This window comes from Gobius niger (genome assembly GCF_951799975.1).
Source record: "Gobius niger genome assembly, chromosome: 22".
NCBI lineage: Eukaryota > Metazoa > Chordata > Actinopteri > Gobiiformes > Gobiidae > Gobius > Gobius niger.
In genome coordinates this window covers 13,860,964-13,878,264 of record NC_136873.1, presented here as the reverse complement: position 1 = coordinate 13,878,264, position 17,301 = coordinate 13,860,964, and the positions used below count along the sequence as shown (strand labels likewise).

The window sequence follows — 17,301 nt, the reverse complement described above, 5'->3', positions numbered from 1 at the left end:
AAATAAGTTCATATTCCACCAGAAAATGGCTAAAAAGAGTGAAAAATTGTGTCTCCTAAAATATTCTATTTTCCCCCTTGGCGAGGCCACGCCCCCTTCTATGACGAGATGCCGTCCGTATCTATACTGTATATCCTCATCTCTCACTTTCTCAGCGCCCTCTGCTGGACACGTGTGGAATTCTTTTCTTTTATCTTCATTTAAGCAGCCCCCTAGTGGCTGGAGTGAGCATTCTGGTAAAAAAAAATCATAACTCTGCAAAGTATTGGGCAAGAGACTTACTTTTTTTTTTTTTTTACATACTCAGGACCCTACAAGTTGGGCCGTAATTTGCCCAGGTCTGTCCTACAGGGTCCCTACCCCAACTTTGGGATTGGACATGTCCACTTTCAGCCGTCATCCACGTAAATACACAAACCACTGTGAGGCCCGAGATGCAAATTTTACACTGATCGATCGAACGTGTGAGGAGGGAATCTCAGGTTCGATTCCCAAACCGCGTGGTCCCCTTCGTGTGGAGCTTGCATATCGTCTTTGTGTCGGGGTGCTCCGGTTTCCCTCATTAACCTAAAAACATGCACAATAGCTCCAGCTACAGATCCCGGTTCAACATCTGGAAAAAGGTTTGATTTATACCCCAAAGGTTCTCTCCTGACTTTATGACATAGTGACACAAAATACAAATCTAAAACTCCCCGTCCTTTTTCCTCTGGCAGTTTATGGCAGCACGGGCAATTATTATTCCTATTCAAAACAAAAATGTGTTTTGTAATGTGATTGGAATAGTGGCCACTCAATCTTTCTGGGTTTGCAGTGAGTGTCCCTTTAACCAAGACGTAATAAATGAATTTAAACTGCAAAAATAAACGTCTACATAAATAAAAATCACATTTCAGAATCAAATGTGTTGACCAGTGTAGATTTACGTAGGCTATTGAGATCAGGCTTTGTGCATGGGAGGTTTTTGGCGAACTTCCTGTTGGACGCTGGAGGTAAAGACGACTTCCTGTCAATGTTTTAAAGTAACGTAAATTAGAAATAAAACAAGATTTACAAAACAGAAGAAAACCTAAGTTAACGCCAAACCGAGTGTGATTCGTTAAAAAAAGAAAAATCAGATAGTTGTGCTATTTTAACATTTGTTAGCGTCAAATTAACGTTAGCCTTTAGCTTCTAGGCTAAAATAGCTACAGTAATAAACACACAGGTCTCCTCCAGTGAAGAGTTTACATCCCATGTTAAGTTTTTAACGTGTTGTACTTATCGAACAGCCGCTAGTTTTCTGACGAACTGTTCTCACTGTCCTAAACATTTATTTTTTTCAACAAGACGCGGCTAATGCTCCATAGCAATAAAGCACAGACAGGAAATACCGGGCGTCCGCGGGTCTTAAAAGCTACTAAAAGTTGATTGAAAATTGCCAAGTATAAAAAAGTGTTCAAGTGATACATTTTTGTTTGAAAATTGAGCTAAATTATTTGAAAAGTTGTATTTTTTCCCTCTATATTGGCTTTTGCCGTGGGCTGCGTGACGTAGCTTCAGATATCCTGAAACAGTCATTGCCTTAGGACGTTAGCAACAGTGCGTGGCAGAAAACAAGCAGCAGCTAGACAATTACTTAAAGGGACAGGCCACCGTTTTTACATACTGAGATATGTTCTTACCTGAGCTTAGACGAGTTCATTTGTACCTGTCTGGTCTTCACGCGTGCCCTCAGTCACGTAAACACAGCGCAGACGGCGTTAGCATTTAGCCTCTCCTCCAGAGCCGTGGGAAGATGTTTTAGTTAGGGGGCGCTGAGGGACAAAATTTACCCCCAAAATACTTTTTCTGTGCATAAATCCTATTTATTAACCTGAACCGAGAGCATTTTCTCCAGTTCAGCTTTACCCAAATCCTGTAGGCCAGTGTAACGCCTCAGTTGAAAGACCTACAAAAGTAAATGGATCTTTTTCCTCACATCCGATTTTTTTTCATCACCTTTTTGTTGGGCAGTCGTCTCATTTTTGTCAAATTTTCGTGACTTTTTTGTACCTTTTTCGTCAAATTATTCACATTTTTTTGTCAAATTCTTATCACTTTTACGTCCATTCTTTCTCAATTTTTCGTAAAATTTTTCTCACTTTTTTGTCAGATTTTTGTCCATTTTTGTCATTTTTGGTAAATTTTTTGTCACTTTTTCGTCCATTTTTTCTCAATTTTTCGTCAATGTTTTCTCACTTTTTTCACACTTTCATCATTGTTTTCGTCTCAGTTTTGTTGCTATTTTCACACCTTTTCTCCAGAAGCTTTTGGACTGGGGGTAAAGCCAAACTGGAGAAAATGTGCTCGGTTCAGGTGGGAGTTAAGGGGTGAATATTGCCTGCAGTTCACAAACTATCCACCAGGGGGTGCTGCAGTGCCCTCAGCACCCTGGGTTCCCACGGCCTTGCTCTCCTCCTCTCCTTTATAGCTCCAAGCGAGGTCAAGATAGAAGCTACCAAGCTCTTAATAATTCCAGGAGTAGTTTGACATCTGTGCAGTAATATCTTCACTTTACTGGGCAGACGTCGTGGTTCTCCTGGTATCATTCCGCCTTACAATATAGTTCCCCCTTTTTATCCGCTTAGAAAATCCACATTGTTAAATTTTGTGTAGCTATACTTGGATCGTGCAGGCTCATGTAACCATATTTAAATAGGGAAAATGCGGAAGAGCTTCTATCTTCACCTGGTTTGGAGCCATAGAGGAGGAGAGGCTAAATGCTAACGCCGTCTGTGCTGTGTTTACGTGACTGAGGGCACGCGTGAAAACCAGACAGGTACAAATGAACTCGTCTAAGCTCAGGTAAGAACATATCTCAGTATGTAAAAACGGTGGCCTGTTCCTTTAAGTTAAACATTTTACTCAGGATGTAAGTGTTTTAGCCTCGAAGCTAAAGGCTAACATTAAATTAGCACCACAAATGTTAAAATAGCACCACCATCTGAATTGTTTTTATGGAACACACTCGGTTTGACGTTCATCTTTTCTTTTCTTTTTTATTATTTCTAATTTAAGTTAAACTGTGGACAGGAAGTGAACAGGAAGTAGCCTTTAGCCTACACCAGCCAAAAGGAAGTTAGCCGTTCCTTGCACAGAGCCGATAGACTTTGTGAAGCCACACTGCGGAACATCACAGGCTCTATTTTGCGATGTCATGTTTTACTTCACCAATAAAAACACCAATAACTGAATAAATGCTTGTATTTTACTCAAGAGGCTGAAATGATCCGCAGTGTGGCTTTAAATCAGCGTCGTAAGTGGAATAACTGCCTTTGAGACGATCGGCTGTTTGTCGGAGCGGCACCGATTAGCAGCCACGTGTCCGTCCTCCAGCCCCGGGGGCAGCTGTGGCAAAAGAAGAAGCTCATCCCGACTGAGGAGAGAAATAACATTGTGCACAAAGACGCGGTATCTCGGAGGGCGTGCGCTTTATGTTAGAAATCCAAGGCATTTTTAAAAACAGAGTCGGCTGAACTAAATCAATATGATTCGTCAAAACAACTTAGAATCAAAAAGTAAATTCAACACATTGTTTAAAACGTCATGTCGGCTGAGGCAGAATGTCCGCACTAGTCCCTAAAGAGTGTTCTGTACGTGATCACGACATTTTGTAGTTGTGTTACCAGAAAGAAAGAAGTAAAGACCACAATGCATTGCGAGAGTCGGAGGAGAACAGCCGGCAGCGACAGCACCCTCTCTGGTCAATTGTGAGAATACAGGCCTTTTTGTTTTGTTTTTACCTTAACTAGAAGGTGGAGGGTTGGCTTTATCGGGGGGAGAGGGCGGACATCCGGACACAGCCGTTGACAAATCTGAACTGAAAGTGCTGGAACGCCGGTGTGTGCTGCTGTCGGGTCAATATGGAATGTTTATTATTACTATCCTTAAAGTTATAGTGTCCTCTATATAGATTTTCTGTTTACGACTTCTCCCGCGGTCCTCATAAAACGGTACAGAAAAATAAAACTGAAGGTCGCCACGAGTATGCACAGACACGTAACACAACAAAAAATCGGCATTCACTACATGTACTTCTTTTTTAAAAACCAGTAAGCGAAGTAGCCCATGCCCCCGAGCGAGCCCATGAGGAAGGAGGCCCCGAAGAACGACGGCGGCTTCTTCTTGACCATGCGGAAGGCGTTGGGCAGCACGGCGGACAGTAGCGTGGTGTGGATGTCGCCCAGCACCTTCCGGAAGGCGTATCGTTTTTGCACGCGCAGGAAGAACATCTGCAGGTTGGGCCGGCTGCCGTCCTCCCAGTATTTCTTAGAGAGTCCCAAAAACTTGAGCCGGTGCAACAAGGCGCCCAGGCTAACGTCGGCTAAAGTAAATACAGGTCCACATAGCCACAGCTCGCACTTCTCGTCTGCAACGGGAAAACCACAGGCGACACGTTCAGGCGGGGTTAGGAAGGAAAGATAGGACTGGGCTTTGCAAAAAGTTGTACACTGATACATTTAAAAAAACAGGGATTAGAGTAGGCTTTTCAGACAAATATTGTTATTCATTTAACCCGAGAACACGATTGCCAGGTGTTTTTCACCCGAGCAAATACATTTTCATTATGATGGTTTATCTGAGTGTCCTGGGTCTCTGTAGCTTCAGCTTTGTCTTTGACGTCTTTGATGGCCTGGGTGTTTTCCTCCAAAACACACTTTTTCCAACAAGCGCATGTTCGGGTGATTTTCACCCAGCGATAGTGATAGCAGTGTTAATTTTGACAACATATTTTAATTTAGTTTTAGTCTTAGTCTTTTGACGAAACTGTAATTCGATTTTAGTCTAGTTTTAGTCAAAAAAAATATCTTTAATTTTAGTCTAGTTTTAGTCGACTAAAATTGCAAGTAAATTTAGTCGACTAAATTTAAAGCAGTACTAAGTAACTCTTCCCCCTAGAGGCCATAAGCCCAACTGCAGGTGTAGTAGCAAGTTACGATTTTTTAATTTATTAATTGTCTTGGAGAGTAAATACTGCGCTGACAGGAAAGGCGAAGGGAGAGAGGGTTACTGTGCATCCAATTATACAATGGAAATATTTTTTTTCACTCAAACTTGGCTGTAGATACTGTTTGAAGTGACGTTAGCCCGCAGTTAGCTTTGCCCGTTAGCATGTTAGCTTCTTCTTCGTGATTCCATTAGTGTGTATTGGTGGCTCCGGACCGGTGGCAGTCAAGTTGCAAACATGGTTTTCTGGCCAGAGACACCAGGGGGAGATGAAAGACCCTCCAATCATCCCATAAACACTTGTATTACCCCCACAGGGACTACGGAGAGGATTTATTAAGGTTAACACGTTACTTAGTACTGCTATAAGACAAATTTAGTCGACTTTGCATTGATAATATTCATTATAATCATATTTAATCTTGTTCCTCTGCTTCATGGAGCTGCTCCACATGAACAAAGCTCAGAGCTGATCCTTTGGCAGAGAATTTACATGATATGAGGCTCTTTCAGACGGTCAACAGGAGTTTGGATGATTTTAGTCTCTCCCTTTCATTCTTATTTAGTCTTATTTTAGTCGACTAAAATATCTGGACATTTTAGTCATAGTTTTAGTCTCATGAAAAACTTTTAATTTAGTTTTAGTCCAATTTTAGTCTTCAAAAATATCACTTTGACTAAAATTAAGACTAAATATTTTTAAAAATGAACACTGAGTGATAGAAGGTAGGGTAAGGTTAGTGTCTTTAATCAGGCTCTTGTCCCTTTCAAGGTTGACGTTCAGGGCTACTTGCCTATTTCAACGACAGCTTTGCTCCTGTCGCAGAGTTCGGTGTCTCTGGCCTCACAGTAAGTGAGTAACACATAGTTATTTTAGTCAGATGGTCATTTATACCCATTCAAAATCAGACATATTTTGTTTCTCTCACCTGTGACTGTTTGGTGAAGGCTCAGTGTCCTTGGCACAGAGAAGTCTCACATGTCCCAGGAATGGGTCGACCAAAAAACAAAGTTTTCATCTTCATTATATATTTTTTAGGAATTTTTTGTTCCCAAATTCCTAATTTTCCAGTAATTTTGGAGCATTTTTACCTGGTCCCCTCATGATGCTTTTCTTTCATTTTATTAGACATGACACAGTTTAATATAAAAGGACACGACTCATGTGTCATGTATTGTCATGTTTTGATATATTTTGATGACAAGCACTTTTTATCGGGTGTTTTATCTCGGGTAAAAATCGCCCGGCGTTAGTGATGGTGTTACGAATTTGAGCGACGGTGTTTTAGGGTTAAACGCATTAACTGCTATAATGAGTGAACAAAGTCATGTTACTTTTAGACTTAAGTCAAAAAACTTGTTCTTGCTCAAACTGCCCCACATTAGAACAATACACAATAATCTAGTTTCAAAAATATTTGGTTTTATGTGGACATGTGACTCCCCGACATTCAGAGTATCACTGGGGGACAGCCACGTGACTAAAATCAGTCCAGGATAGAATCACAAAGCATCTTTCTAAACACTCAAAATCTGCTTTCGAGAAACTCAAATTTTAATCTGCTGCAGCTGAAGCTCAGATCAGAGGCTCCACATTTCTGATCTGACGAACATCCATCACTCAAACGTCAGAGGCAGAAGGAAAACACAAACCTCGGCCTCTTGAGGTTGACCATTCTGTACGTACCTTCATATTCTATTTTCCTTTTCTCCAGTTCAGCCTCCACTTGATCTAAAACCATGGCTAAGTCTCCCAGGATCTTCTTCAGGTAGTTCACGTTATCGTGGTCTAAGATTTTGGCCTGCGGGAGGAGATCAGAGACAGATCAAATGATAATCTGTCCATGCTTGAAGTGCAAAAACAACATTTATTTACTTCATCTTCCTTATGTTTTGTGAATAAGAATGTCAAAGAACATATACATTGTGTGCCCAGTCACTAGAACCAGGGACACATGTCGGCTGACTCGCAGAATCGCAGAAATGAGCCCTATTGTCACTCCCAGAGAGGTGAGAACAGCCCAAAACTTTAGAGGCCGATTCCTCTCTTTGACATATTTCCAGTTCCTAAATTCAACTTGCCAGATCAGATTTCCTCGTGTCGTACATTGCTGGGAACTTTGGAGACGACACTTTCGTAATAGTAATTTACCATGAGCTTCTTCTGCTTGGACAGATACGGCTCCGTCAACTGCGGCTCCTCGTGGTCCAGCTTCATCAGCTCCGTGGCGGCGTTGACCAAATGTCCTGGATGTGAACACAGACGGACAGCGGTTTATCAGCTCGGACACTCAAGCCCCCGTTTTTTTTTGTAATTCAAGCAGTTCTTGTGTTTGAAGAGTTTCGTGGCGCTAGGCTAGTGCAAGGCTAGCGCATTTCTATGGTATCAGCTAGCCTGCGTTTAAAACTGTCTGACCCGCTCCACAGAGCACCTGAGGCAAATCACTTATAACACCAGACTAACCATACAAATGTCTGTGTCCATAGAATAATTTTAACCTTTTTGCATTTAAAAGAACTTATATTTGAGCAGCATCAGCTTCGTTGTTGTATAAGCTACGCGGCGGCGGAGTGATCTGCTAGAAAATAGTCCCTCAAAATGCGATCATTCATGTGATGCAAGGTCAGTTATATTCAAAAAATTATTCTATGGACACAGACATTTATATGGTTAGTCTGGTGTTATAAGTGATTTGCCTCGGGTGCTCTGTGGAGCGGGTCACACTGTTTTTAAAGCAGGCTAGCTGATACCATAGAAATGCACTAGCCTTGCACTAGCCTAGCGCCACGAAACCTTTCAAATATAAGAACTACATGAATTACAAAAAAAAATATCTCCAGAAATCAGCAACACTTTGGATAATAGGAAATGAGGCCCTATGTCAAAAATCCTGAAACATCCCTTTAAGGCGAGACACTGCAGGTGAATAGGGAAAAAAATGTATATTTACAGATATCAATTTGAAACTGTTGCTGTAGATCACTGGCATAAATGTGAGAAAAAAATACATTGCAAGTTTTCTGTCATTTTATCTTTTCATATAAGAACACAGTGTTTTATGCCTAAAATTGCCCCAAATTTCCCATCTTTTCGGCGACGAAATCTGAATAATGGATAGAGCTACATTCAAATTTATGGTTTCATTTTATTGATAAATGAGTTGCCAAGACTTTTTCACAGGGGATTTTGGATTTCTTGTTTAGTTTTAAAATAAGCTGCTTTTTAGTGGAAAAATTTGTAAAAAATGTAATTTTCACCTTATTTTTTGACATTCAAAACTCAATAAATGGGGCTTAAGGGATTAAATAATAAAAAATCCCTCTGAAAAAAATCTTCCAAATATTGTTCAGTCCAAGGCTGGAAAATGTGAAGTCTTTAGGTCCGACTGACGTGGACATAGTGTCGCCACAATGACAGAAAAATGTGTTTTGAGAAAAAGGCCCTTGAAATTGCATTCTCCCATATAAGTCTATGGGGGAACATTGAATCAGCGCAATATTTAAACATGTTATTGTGAAGATTAGGCATATTTTCTGTTTCCGGGTGAAAGCTTGTATGTTCAGAGACCAATGTGGCCCAAAACCTGAAAACTGAAAAAATTTAGTTTTGCCTGTAGTGTCTCCCCTTAAGGTAAAGTGGTCCGGGTCGTTATGGGAGGGGCCAAGGTCATTCATATTCATGTAGCAACAACCACAGCCTGATATCACTGAGCTTAAGTCCTGCATCAAAACACATATTGTATATGCAAAGTTTGACCATGACGAGGGGCAGAGGCTCTAGTGTTTGAACAGTTTTCAAGCACCAGAGGAACAGTTACGGAGAAAAAAGAAAAATCACAAAAAACCTATTATTTTTAGTTCGACCCCAGACCCCATGGCTGAAGTGGTCCAGGACTGGAGCGGTTTGGAGCTGTGGAAACACCTTCAAACACAGAAACGAACGCTCCGGCTCTTGCTCAGCTCGTGCAGCCCTGGCGTGTCCTGGAGTCTAGACTCTGCTGCAGACAGAGGGACGCTCCGCTCTGCAGTGAGTCTCCCGAGAGTTCACCCTCAGCTGTGGCTCCGAGGAGACGAGGAGACGAGCTGCGGTATTCCGGCACTGACCTCAGCGTGCAGCGAAAACTGAAGAAGGCTCACTGTGCTGCAGAAACGCTGATAGTCTGGACGTTTCAAGGCGTTTTCTGTTGTTTATTGTGCGTCTTGGAAACACTGAAGACTCTGGATTTTAGAGGGTAAAAGATTCAGGACATATTTTGGAGAATCCGGCAAATATCTGAGACTATATCGAACGAATAAAGAGCAAAAGGATCGAGGTGTTGCCTGTAGTTTAAAATGGAGTTGGTGCAGCTAAGCTTTCTATTGTCGTAACATTGGATTCCATCAAAATGCTGAAATTCGGACTTGGTTTATGGTTAATATCACTGTAATTGCTGGACCTATCCACATAAAGCAAAAACTGTCACAAAGTAATACATCTTCTCTCTCTGCGCTTATGAACTAAGGTCACATGACTGTCTCATAAAGGCGTCCAATAGTGGAGACAATATTCAAAATGATGTGCTTGATGTTGGTCCAATGAAAAGACTCTCAGCTGATGAATGTGCAGGTTTGTGAATCCGATCTCTTCCACATAATGATCAGGGGAAACATTTGGAGACTTTCTATTTCTGCCTTTCCCAAAGTCTGGGACATCGCGGCCCCCTTATCGATCCGAAAATCGATCCGACCCTCAATAATATTATATTTACTCAAGCTGAAATTACATAAAAAGAACCATCTAATGATTGTAGGCTAATTGCTGGTTGTATGGAGCAAATAAATGTACATTTCCTTTAAAAAAAAATCTATTTTTTCTATGTTGTTTTGTAGTCAAGCCCCTGTAGAGCGTCTGAGGCTCTCGACTTTGTGTTTCTCATTGAGTTGTATCGGCCAATGCTCCAACTGAAATCGTGACTCGAGATTGTCAAGAATGCAACCTTTTATAAGCCCAATAAATCGAACAAACTGGATTATGTACGGATTAAACAACTCGGAGCCGTGCATTAGACGGTTATAATGCACGACGCGGAGTCAAGAACAAGAAAGTGTATTATAACGTCTAATGCGGCTCCGAGTTGTTTAATCCGCTTATACCAGGGTCCCACAAACGTAACATTTTATAACAAATGTTTTTTTCATTTACTCAGGCTCAACGAAACAACATAAGCACACGCTGCATCGCCACAATCACAACACAACAATCTTGCTCTTTCCGTGGAAGTAAACACCGATGTGCGGCTCAACGAGCTCAACTGTTTATCGAACAGTTTATCGAAGCTGCAATGGAGTCTCTCACACCTGGGCCCCGCGAACTGAAACTTTTATGTTTGACTTCACTAATCCGCCAAATATGCTTAAAGGAACAGGCCACCGTTTTTACATACTGAGATATGTTCTTACCTGAGCTTTGACGAGTTCTTTAGGACCTGTCTGATCTTCACCCGTGCCTTCAGTCACGTAAACACAGCGCAGACGGCGTTAGCATTTAGCCTCTCCCTCTCTCCTCTATAGCTCCAAAACAGGTGAAGATAGAAGCTACCAAGCTCTTCCACGTTTTCCCTATTTAAATATGGTTACGTGAAGTGTTCCACTACAAAGTATAATTACACAAAATTAAACAATGTGGATTTTCTAAGCGGATAAAAGGGGGAACTATATTGTAAGACGTAATAATACCAGTAGTTCGAAATCCACGCAGTAATCTTCACTTTACTGTGCGGATTTCGAACTACTCCTGGTATTATTAACGGAAGTGCCGAGACAACGCAAAAAGTGGCAAAAGTGGGCGGGGTGGAATAAGGTGAATAGAACGCTGATCATTCGTGTCGGGGTCCGGTTCGCCCTGAAGGTGCTTTTTTTCCCGATAATGACCAGCGTTCTACACATTATCCCGCTTATTATACGGCCATTTGCCAACTGAACACACAACATAAACTTCGTACACTTTTATGAAGGCCGAAAGGTTTATTTAATGACTTCCGCGACAAATAGTTCCCAAAGGTTTGCGCGTTGATCGGCAACGTTTGGCTAGGCTAGAAGCAGCAAGGCTAGCAGCTAGCCTAGCTACTTAGCTGAAGGCGCAGTTGGAGAAATGGTGGTGAATCTCTGGGTAAGTTGAAAGTCAGACTCACGCTAACTTCACAAGCGATTCCCCCAACTTCTCTCTCAGTGACGGGACAGATAGTGTCGCTACTACGTACGCGCGGAGTGATATGAAAGCACGAACTCCGTTGCCATTGGCAGCGTCATTATTTTTTTCAGAGGTCCTTTATCAGAAGCGGAAGAACGTTGGAAAATCCCATTCAAATCAATGGAGCTTCTACTTACGTTGTGAAGAGCCGTACTTAAAAGCTGATGTTTTCCTACAAAGCATGCAGCCTCTTCATAGTCTGTAACATGACAGTGCCCAAGTGTTTGGAGTTTCCACTGTTGGTTCAGTCTATTTGTCCTCCAGGGGGCGCCTTTCTGTGTGGAGTGTGCATGTTCTGCGTCTGCACAGGTTTCCATTTCCACAATTACTTACTCCCCCAGGGCTTTGAGACACTGAAATGTAAAGCGCGTTCCAAGTGAAAGCCTTTTTTGCAATTATTTCAAAACAACATATTGTTTAATGGGATGTGTCCCCAAACTCTCACAGGGTTTCCTGCAAACACAGATTAGTGAATGAAGTGAAGTGTGGACGCCGCCACATGTGCTGCTGTCGTCTTGTTTCCTTTCGACTCTCGTTCGTCGCATAAACACGCCGTTTGTCTTGCCTGTGATGTGAACCCCGCTGCACAGAAGATGAATAGCTCTGAGTTTAGAATGCAGAATGTTTGTCGGAGGAGCAGGCGGCGCTAAATTTAAGGTCCTAATCAAAGCCAGATGTCGGAGAACAATAAAAGTGTGATGCGCAGCGAGAGGTTTACTGCAAACAAACACTACAGGAAAATGATCCCGACCAAATCCATGAGTTATGTTCACACAAAACACAAGTACTGACAGCAAAGTGTGCACTGAATAAAGCAAAAAAAAAAATATTAGTGCATATTTGACCTTTCAGTGACATTATGGTGGGACACTGGCAGGACCCACCATGATCCAAGGATGGCAAATAAGAAGTGAATTTCTCCTACGTCATGTAAAATACTGTATTTTCCTTTTCCTGACCACAGCATTAACCACATACACGAGGAAACAGGAAGCGGAGTCAACCAATCAGTGAAGGGCTGTTGACGCTGTGTTATTATATTATATAATCTAATATTATATTATACAAGCGGTTCTGCATTAATATTCACCTATGGTCAATGTGTTTTGGGTAATTTACTGCAGATTAGGGAAAAACTCTCCCGTGCGGCCTCATGAGTGATAAAAGAGTCCACACAAACCACACTAGTACAATGATGTCATATCTCGGAAACTTCACATAAACTCAGCAGTCGTAATCAAAGCAATTTGAAGAATCTTTAGATACAGACGGCATCTCTGGATTCGCCCATATAATCAGTGGCGTAGTCTACGTGATACGCAGGTATACGCCGTATAACTACTAAAAGGCCTGCAGAATTAATGTATAACCACTACAAAGTGGGAAAAGATACGTATCACTCATTTACGCAGTGTTATTTTTGCGTTTTCCTGTCCGTTTGGAGACAAGCAAACCCACCCCCCCTGCTTGTTTTTTCTATAACATTTACACAGTTCGGTTTATAATCTATTATAATTGTCTGTGATACATTTAATATTAGTAATAGTATGTGACGGGTACATTTTTTCAGCGCATATAATTGGCTATCCCTCGCAACTGCTAAAAAATACAGTGTACCCACTAGAAAAGTGAAGACTACACCAGTGCATATATGGTCCTGTTTGAATACAGTTAAGGGGGAAAACAATCTAATTATTGAAAAACTACTTTAACCCTCGTGGGGCCTTCGGTCATTTTGACCCGAAAGCCACTGGAGATTTTTGTAAAAAAGAAGCAGAAAAAAATATGAATGTATGGTTACTTTAAGGCTGTTTTTTGGAGTGTACATTTTTTGACATTAGGGTGCAAAATTAAGGACCACACACACGCTGAAATATGAATATAGTTTTCTACTAAGACATGGAGAGGAGCAAAGTGGTTCAACAGATCATAAATAAATAAATCACGGAGAATGCTAGCACGATGCTAAATGTTAGCATCGTGCTAATGTTAACACTAGATAGCGCTAGCTACGACTGCCATTTTTTCGCTTCTACTGAACAATCTGCTGTGAATAAACATCCATATGGACCCGATTTACACTTGACTTTATTTGTATGTGATAAATAAGTTCATATTTCACCAGAAAATTGATAAAAAGTGTGAAAAACTGTGTTTCCCAGAAGATTCAATTTCCCCCTTAATGAAGCCACGCCCCCTTCTATGACGCGATGCCGTCTGTATCTATATCAACTTTATTTTGTTCAAAGCATAATTCCATAATGTCTTCTTTTCTAAATGAATTCATTCAGTGAAAAAGAAAGAAAATAACAAAAAGAAAAGCCAAAACATGAAAAAAGTGTTTCCAAACTTTTGACCGGGATTGGCACTGCCCACCTCTCGGTTCCAGGACTGCTCTGTACGGGGCGGGCGTGTGCGGCTCTGTGAGTGGCGTCCCTGCACTTACGTCGTATCTCTGCCGTGGCGTATTTGGGGATCATGGAGTCTGTGGTGAGCTCCGGGTGCAGGATACAGCCGTGGGTGTAGGCGTCCATGGGCAGCCCGTCCAGCAGCGTTCTGTACTGCTGCACGCGCTCGAACAGAGGCGACGACTGCTCCGGGACCAGCTGGGCTACCGAGTCTGCAGCAGAAGGGGGGGACAGGAGCAGAGACAGAGGAGTCAGACCGAGAGCCAAACCGAGAGAGAGTCTACAGGGCGCCCCCCACTGGCCACGCAGTTCTAAAGCAGAGGCTAAACAAAGGGTAAACCGGGGGCTGAGCCGGATTAAAGCGAGACACTGCAGGTGAATAGGGAAAAAATGTATATTCACAGATATCAATTTGAAACTTTTGCTGTGGATCACTGGCATAAATGTGAGAAAAAAATACATTGCAAGTTTTCTGTCATTTTATCTTTTCATAAGAACAAGGTGTTTTATGCCTAAAAATGCCCCAAATTTCCCATCTTTTCGGCGACGAAATCTGAATAATGGATAGAGCTACATTCAAATTTATTGTTTCATTTTATTGGTAAATGAGTTGCCAAGACTTTTTCAGAGGGGATTTTGGATTTCTTGTTTAGTTTTAAAATAAGCTGTTTTTTAGTGGAAAAAATTGTAAAAAATGTAATTTTCGCCTTTTTTTTTTTGACATTCAAAACTCAATAAATGGGGCTTAAGGGATTAAATAATAAAAAATCCCTCTGAAAAAATCTTCCAAATATCGTTCAGTCCAAGGATGGAAAATTTGAAGTCTTTAGGTCCGACTGACGTGGACATAGTGTCGCCACAATGACAGAAAAATGTGTTTTGAGAAAAAGGCCCTTGAAATTGTGTTCTCCCATATAAGTCTATGGGGGAACATTGAATCAGTGCAATATTTAAACATGTTTTTGTGAAGATTCGGGATATTTTCTGTTTCCGGGTGAAAGCTTATATGTTCAGAGACCAATTTGGCCCAAAACCTGAAAACTGAAAAAATTGAGTTTTGCCTGTAGTGTCTCCCCTTAAGGCCAAATATCCTTTATTTGAGTCATTTTTATCACAATATCTTTTTTTCAGTGAGCAGGACTCCATATCCATATCACAGAAAACTGACCTGATCTGACCGAGATCACTTTGCTTCATTCATGACATTTCAGATGGAGGAACTCTATAACCCCACCGGCAAACACCTTTATCCGAAATATTCAGTTTTTGATGACTCATGTTTTTTTCCAACGGTGCCAATATTAGCGAAGGACACGGCGGCGACAAAAACATCACGGAAATGCAGTTTGGGTAAAAATGATGCTTTTGAAACGTCATCGTCCAAATCTGTAAAACTAATCTCCGCTCACAGACGCCGGGGACTGTGACCTTGCACCACGGCCCTGGAGGAAACAGAAACGACAAAACATCTTTATGGTGATTAAGATCAACGATTCTGTTTCCCTGCAGGAAAATAGTGGAGACTCACGAGCTTTGGTCATCCAGGGCAGGGCTACAGAGACAAACACAGCAGCTTTTAAAAGAAAATGTGAACAATGAATTTACAACTTTGCCAAACCTGTTCCTAATAATTGTTTTTTGCATTTCTGTTTTTAGTTCCTGAACCATAAAGAAATACCATCTCGAAACAGATTCTGCATTTTCTGTCATAATAACTTTGATAGCCCTGGCTTTGGGAGCTCACACACAGCATATACCTGTGTGTTGCCTTCATTTAGTCTTTAGAGTAAGGCGTAAGATGTAAGGCGTAATAATACCAGGAGTAGTTCGGCGTCCACACAGTAAAGTGCAGATATTACTGCGCAAATTTCGAACAACTCCAGGTATTGTTACGCCTTACAATATAGTTCCCCCTGTATATTTTATTTAGAAAATCCACATTGCTTAATTTTGTGTATTTATACTTTACGTAACCATATTTAAATAGGGAAAACGTGGAAGAGCTTGGTAGCTTCTATCTTCACCTGGTTTGGAGCTATAGAGGAGAGAGGGAGAGGCTAAATGCTAACGCCGTCTGCGCTGAGTTTACATTATAGAAGGCTCGCGTGAAGACCAGACAGGTACAAAAGAACTCGTCAAAGCTCAGGTAAGAACATATCTCAGTATGGAAAAACGGTGGCCTGTTCCTTTTAAGTAAACAAAGCTTTACAATCAAACCTCACGATTTTGTTATTGTGATATTGTTGTTGTGTGCTTATTCCTATTACCAACATTTAAAGCAGTACTAAGTAACTCATGCACCGAGAGGCCATAGGCGCAACTTCAGGTGTCGTAATGTGTTGTGTTTTTTTACTCACTAATTGTCCGTGAGAGTAAATACTACGCTGACAGAAAAGACAAAGGGACAGAGGGATATTGTTCATCCAGTTACACAATGGAGATCTTTTTTTTCACTCAAACGTGGCTGTAAATACTGTTTAAGTGGCAGTTAGCTTTGCCCCTTAGCCTGTTAGCTTCTTCTTCGTGATTCCATTAGTGTGTATTGGGGCCTCCGGGTCGGAGCAGGGAAAAACTGCAATTGTGGTTTTCTGGTCAGAGACACCAGGGGGAGATGAAAGACCCTCCAATCAACAACGAAAACACAACAAAACGTGACAAAAGAGATGAAAGCAACAAAAAAGCCAAAGTGCCATTTTTTAGTCACATTTTGTCACATTTTTATCATTTTTTTGTCACATTTTTGTCATTTTTTTTGTCACATTTTTGTCAATTTTTTTGTCACATTTTTGTCAATTTTTTTGTCACATTTTTGTCATTTTTTTGTCACATTTTTGTCATTTTTTTTGTCACATTTTTGTCATTTTTTTTGTCACATTTTTGTCATTTTTTTGTCATTTTTGGTCAAATTTTTGTCCTTTTTTTGTCACATTTTTGTAATTTTTTTGTCACATTTTTGTCATTTTTTTGTCACATTTTTGTCATTTTTTTGTCAATGTTTTCGTCACTTTTTTGTCAAATTTTCGTGACTTTTTTGTCACTTTTTTGTCAAGTTTTTATCCATTTTTTGTCACTTTTTCATCACTTTTTTATCACTTTTTTATCACTTTTTTCACATTTCCATCATTGTTTTTGTCTCAGTTTTGTTGCCCTTTTCACAGCTTTTCTTCCAGAAGCTTTTGGACTGGGGTAAAGCCAAACTGGAGAAAATGTGCTCGGTTCAGGCGGTAGTTAAGGGGTTAAGGCGGGGGGTAAGGGGTTAAAACATGTCTTTGTGGAAAGTGTCGCATTTACGCTAATTTGGGTCAGGCTGGTCAGAGTCCAGGGCCATTTTCAGTCCCAGTCCGGCCCTGATTACCCCCAGAGGGACAGGATTCATTAAGGTAAACAAGTTCTGCTTTAACCACTAAGACAAAGCAGTCTGAGATGCACAAAGGTCCAAATTCAATCTATCTATAGTATAAAAAGGAACAACTAAAGATTTTACACTAAGGCCGTACAGTTCCAGACCAGTGACCGCAGATGAATCTATCATAGGCCCGAGTCCCCCGGGGGCTGTTTCACTGCTCTGTGGTTCGTTACATAAGAGAACACTGTCTCACGTGACCGGTTCATCTTACACAGAGGAAACTGGACTTGTGCATCCACATTCAAGCATCAAACCTATAGTGCCGTTTCAACACTGTGTCACAAACGCTT

The 17,301-nt window shown here is 41.1% G+C and overlaps 1 protein-coding gene across 1 annotated transcript in view; it reads right to left on the bottom strand.

Moving 5' to 3' along the window:
- Positions 1-3,825: 3,825 nt before the first annotated feature.
- gdap1l1 (ganglioside induced differentiation associated protein 1-like 1) overlaps positions 3,826-17,301 on the bottom strand; it is a 33,045-nt gene continuing 19,569 nt past the window's right edge. Inside the window, exons 3-6 of the mRNA XM_079580871.1 lie at positions 13,644-13,817; positions 7,121-7,215; positions 6,656-6,770; positions 3,826-4,390 (exon numbers count right to left, since the gene is read on the bottom strand). Of these exons, the coding sequence (XP_079436997.1) occupies positions 4,047-4,390; positions 6,656-6,770; positions 7,121-7,215; positions 13,644-13,817 (728 nt within the window). The 3' untranslated portion in view covers positions 3,826-4,046. The remainder of the gene's footprint in view (positions 4,391-6,655; positions 6,771-7,120; positions 7,216-13,643; positions 13,818-17,301) is intronic.